The sequence below is a fragment of the Lonchura striata genome, chromosome 16 (assembly GCF_050655825.1).
Source record: "Lonchura striata isolate lonStrDom1 chromosome 16, ASM5065582v1, whole genome shotgun sequence".
Lineage (NCBI taxonomy): Eukaryota > Metazoa > Chordata > Aves > Passeriformes > Estrildidae > Lonchura > Lonchura striata.
Window position 1 is genome coordinate 3,419,579 of NC_140718.1, and position 3,683 is coordinate 3,423,261.

General features: G+C 45.8%; 1 protein-coding gene across 1 annotated transcript; it reads left to right on the forward strand.

Moving 5' to 3' along the window:
* The first annotated feature begins 354 nt into the window (after positions 1-354).
* Positions 355-2,691, forward strand: LOC146765924 (uncharacterized). The gene has a single exon (XM_085593549.1). It carries the CDS (start codon positions 1,279-1,281, stop codon positions 2,644-2,646), a length of 1,368 nt encoding a protein of 455 aa, XP_085449675.1. The 5' UTR covers positions 355-1,278; the 3' UTR covers positions 2,647-2,691.
* Positions 2,692-3,683: the final 992 nt, after the last annotated feature.

Below are 3,683 nucleotides of genomic sequence, written 5' to 3' on the forward strand. Positions count from 1 at the left end.
TGAGGTCACACAGCTTTTTCAAATGTCACAAAGATATCTCTGTGACGTCACACAGCTCTCATGTAATGCCACAGTTCCACTACAAGAAGCTAGAGCTATTGTTAAGGCTTGCCCCATATGTAGCCATCACAACAGAGGAGTGGGCCTGGGAATAGGGGTAAATCCGCGAGGCCTGCAAGCTAATGAACTTTGGCAGATGGATGTCACCCATATACCTAGTTTTGGTCGCTTGAAGTACGTCCATGTGACTATTGATACTTATAGCCATTACATATGGGCTACTGCTCAGACAGGAGAACGGGCCCTTCATGTGGAGCGACATCTCAGCAGCTGTATCGCGGTTATGGGAGTGCCTCAGACGATCAAGACTGATAATGGCCCTGCTTATTGCAGTAAACGTGTTGCCCGCTTTATGCAAACATGGAACATCACACACGTTACAGGGATTGCAAACTCCCCTACTGGACAGGCAATAGTAGAGAGAGCCAATAGAACTCTTAAACAATATCTGGAAAAATACATTGAAAAATACAGCGTGCAGGATAGGTTATTGAAATGCCTGTTTGTGCTTCATCACTTATGTATTTTTGGAGATGGGGGGTTACCCGCAGCAATTACTCATTTTGCCTCTAAAGCCCCTACCCCTCTGCAAATGGTAGTCAGGTATAGAGATCCAAAACCAGGAATTTGGCAAGGTCCAGCCAAAGTATTATACTGGGGCAGGGGCTATCTGTGTGTTTCTACACCAACAGGTACTGTGTGGGTCCCAGCTAAGTGGGTGCGGCCCACCAATGACCAGCCTGGAGCAGAGGAGGAGGCAGCGCCTACAGAGGACGATCTCCAGGATCCTGTATGATCTAGAAGAAGAGTTTCAGACTAAGTTCCTGTTTGACTCGCAGAGAGAAGTTGAAGACTGCCTCTTGCCTCATTTAGCTAGAGACTTTGACCGCTTTTGTCCGCTTGCTTGCTTGACTTGCAATAGTTATGACCACCAATCTTGGGTAAAAATATATTGTGGAGGGTGCTCTCATCGTTGGTGGATTCATCAGCCCCACCTTACCTCTGCATTCTGGTGTCTTACCTGTCAGCGCCAGTGGAGCTTTGACTCACCACAGCGCGCTTTAACACAACTAACAGGTCAGCCTATCAGCGAGAGCCTGAGATTAATAGAAAATACAGAAGACCTGGAATTAAGAAGGCTAGCTTGGAGGGTACAGCACTTAGTAAAGAAAATTCTAGGTGTTAAAAGGACAGGGATTATAGATTCCTGTTGTCAGAATGGTATCGGCATCCCCATTCAGTGGCAAGTTGACCCAGAGGAATGGGACACGCAGTGTAGGAGGTTTCGTCGTCGCAGCCGTGCTGCTAAGTGTGCAGGCATACGTCCCACCTCAACCTAAAACAAATGTATGGGTCACAATGGCAAATCTAACAGGGCAAGAGTCCATCTGTCTTGCTTTATCTTCCCCAGGCAATCCGTTCTCCACCTGCCTAGTCGGTCTACCATTGGATACATGGCCATGTCCTACACGCGTTCCAACTTGCGATAATTTAAATTTCAATACTACTGTAGATAATTGGGACAGGTGGGTGCCCTACTTACCGATCGCCCCGGCAGAACCCCAGGAGCTAGAGCTACTGGGGGCAGTTGGCATGGATTGCTGTTTGTACTTTAACTGGACAAGCAAGCAACAGAGAATCAATGGGTCTGCAATTGTCGTTAATTCCACTTTGCCAATTTACAGAAACAGTAGTATCTGGTGTCAGTACACGGCCAAAAAGGTTTCAAAGTCAACAAATAATCCGCTTTCTTTGCCCCGAGGAATATTCTTTATTTGTGGTGACAGAGCTTGGGCTGGCATACCTTCCAAAATAAAGGGAGGCCCTTGTTCGTTAGGAAGATTGTCATTGCTGACACCCAACACATCAATGATATTAGACATGGCTCGGCGTCATCATGGCAGCAGATTGCGACGCAGTGTACATAACTTTGCCAGTAACTGTCAAGATAATGTTAGATTTTGGTCCCCTGAGGCTATTATTGCTGCCTCTTTCCTAGCGCCTGGTGTTGCCTCAGCAGGAGCATTAGCTCAACTCAACAAGCTGGGATGCTGGTTAGCTAAACACACAAACGCTACATCGAAGGCCCTAAGTGACCTGCTTTTGGACGTAGACTCAGTAAGACATGCCACACTGCAGAATAGGGCGGCTATAGATTTCCTATTGCTAGCCCAAGGTCATGGTTGTGAGGAATTTGAAGGAATGTGCTGCATGAACTTATCTGATCACTCTACATCTATCCATAAGCAAATACGAAAATTGACCGAGCTAACTCAACAGTTGAAGGTGGAGGACGGATTGGGCTTAGAAGGCTGGCTGAAAGGATTGGGGGTCGGACCATGGTTGAGGGACATCATCAAATATAACATAATAGTTCTAAGCATAATTGTGATACTTTTGTGTGTTTTGCCCTGTGTGTTTACTTGCTTACAAGGCTTAATGCAGCAGCTTTTGCAGAAAATGCTGAATGCACACCTTCTTGTACAAAAGGAAAACGGGGGAGATGAAGAGAGCCTGACAGAGGAATGGTTGAACAACAAGGGACATGATATTGTAAAATTTATCCAAGTAGGGAGGGCTACGTGACTGCTGCAAAGTTCGCATGGCCCTGAAGAGTAGATGGTGTGCAGAAAGCAGGATATTGAAACTGCTTGGTATGTAGAAGTAGATAGAGAAGAACAAAGGGGTACAAAGCTGTTCTAGCTGCAAGGCCAGCTGGACAGGCATGTATCGATCATAAAGATACTTTTAAGATAATAGTACAAGTCACATAGCAACCAATCATGAGCTCGGCTTTTGCAATATGTATGAGCTAATTAACAAACATCTATAAACTGTGTAATCTGTTACAATAAACTGAGACTTGATGATCATGATAGCATGAGTCTTGTCTCCCGCGGCACCCTCCAACACAAGGCTTTTTGTGATGTCACAAAGACATCTCTGTGATGTCACACTGACTCCTCTGTGATTGCACAGATCCTCCTTTGATGTTACAATGACATCTCTCAGATGCCACACTGACACATCTGTGACGTCACACAGCTCACAGTGATATCACATGGACGTCACTGTGATGTCACACAGCTCTTCGTGATGTCGCACTGAAATTTCTGTGAGGTCACAGGGCTTTTGCTGATGTCACACAGACATCTCTGTGATATCACAGAACTTCCTGTTCATCTCTGGGACGTCACACTGACATCTCTGTGATGTCACATTGACCTTTTGAGGTCACACAGCTGTCTATAATGTCACACGGACATCTTTGTGATGTCACACAACCTCCTCTGACGTCACAATGACATCTCTATGATGTCACACTGACACCTCTGTGACGTCACACTTAGATGGCTGTGATGTCGCACAGACCCTCTGAGGTCACAAATCTTTATGTGATGTCAAAAGGACATCTATGTGATGTCACTCAGACACCTCTGTGATGTCACAGTGACCCTGTGAGGTCACACATCTTTTTGAGATGCCACACTGACATCTCTGTGATGTCACACAGCTCTCTGTGATATCACACTGACTTCTCTGTGATGTCACACTGAAACCTCCAGAACGTCACACAGCTCTCTGTGATATCACATGGACATCCCTGTGATGTTACACAGCTC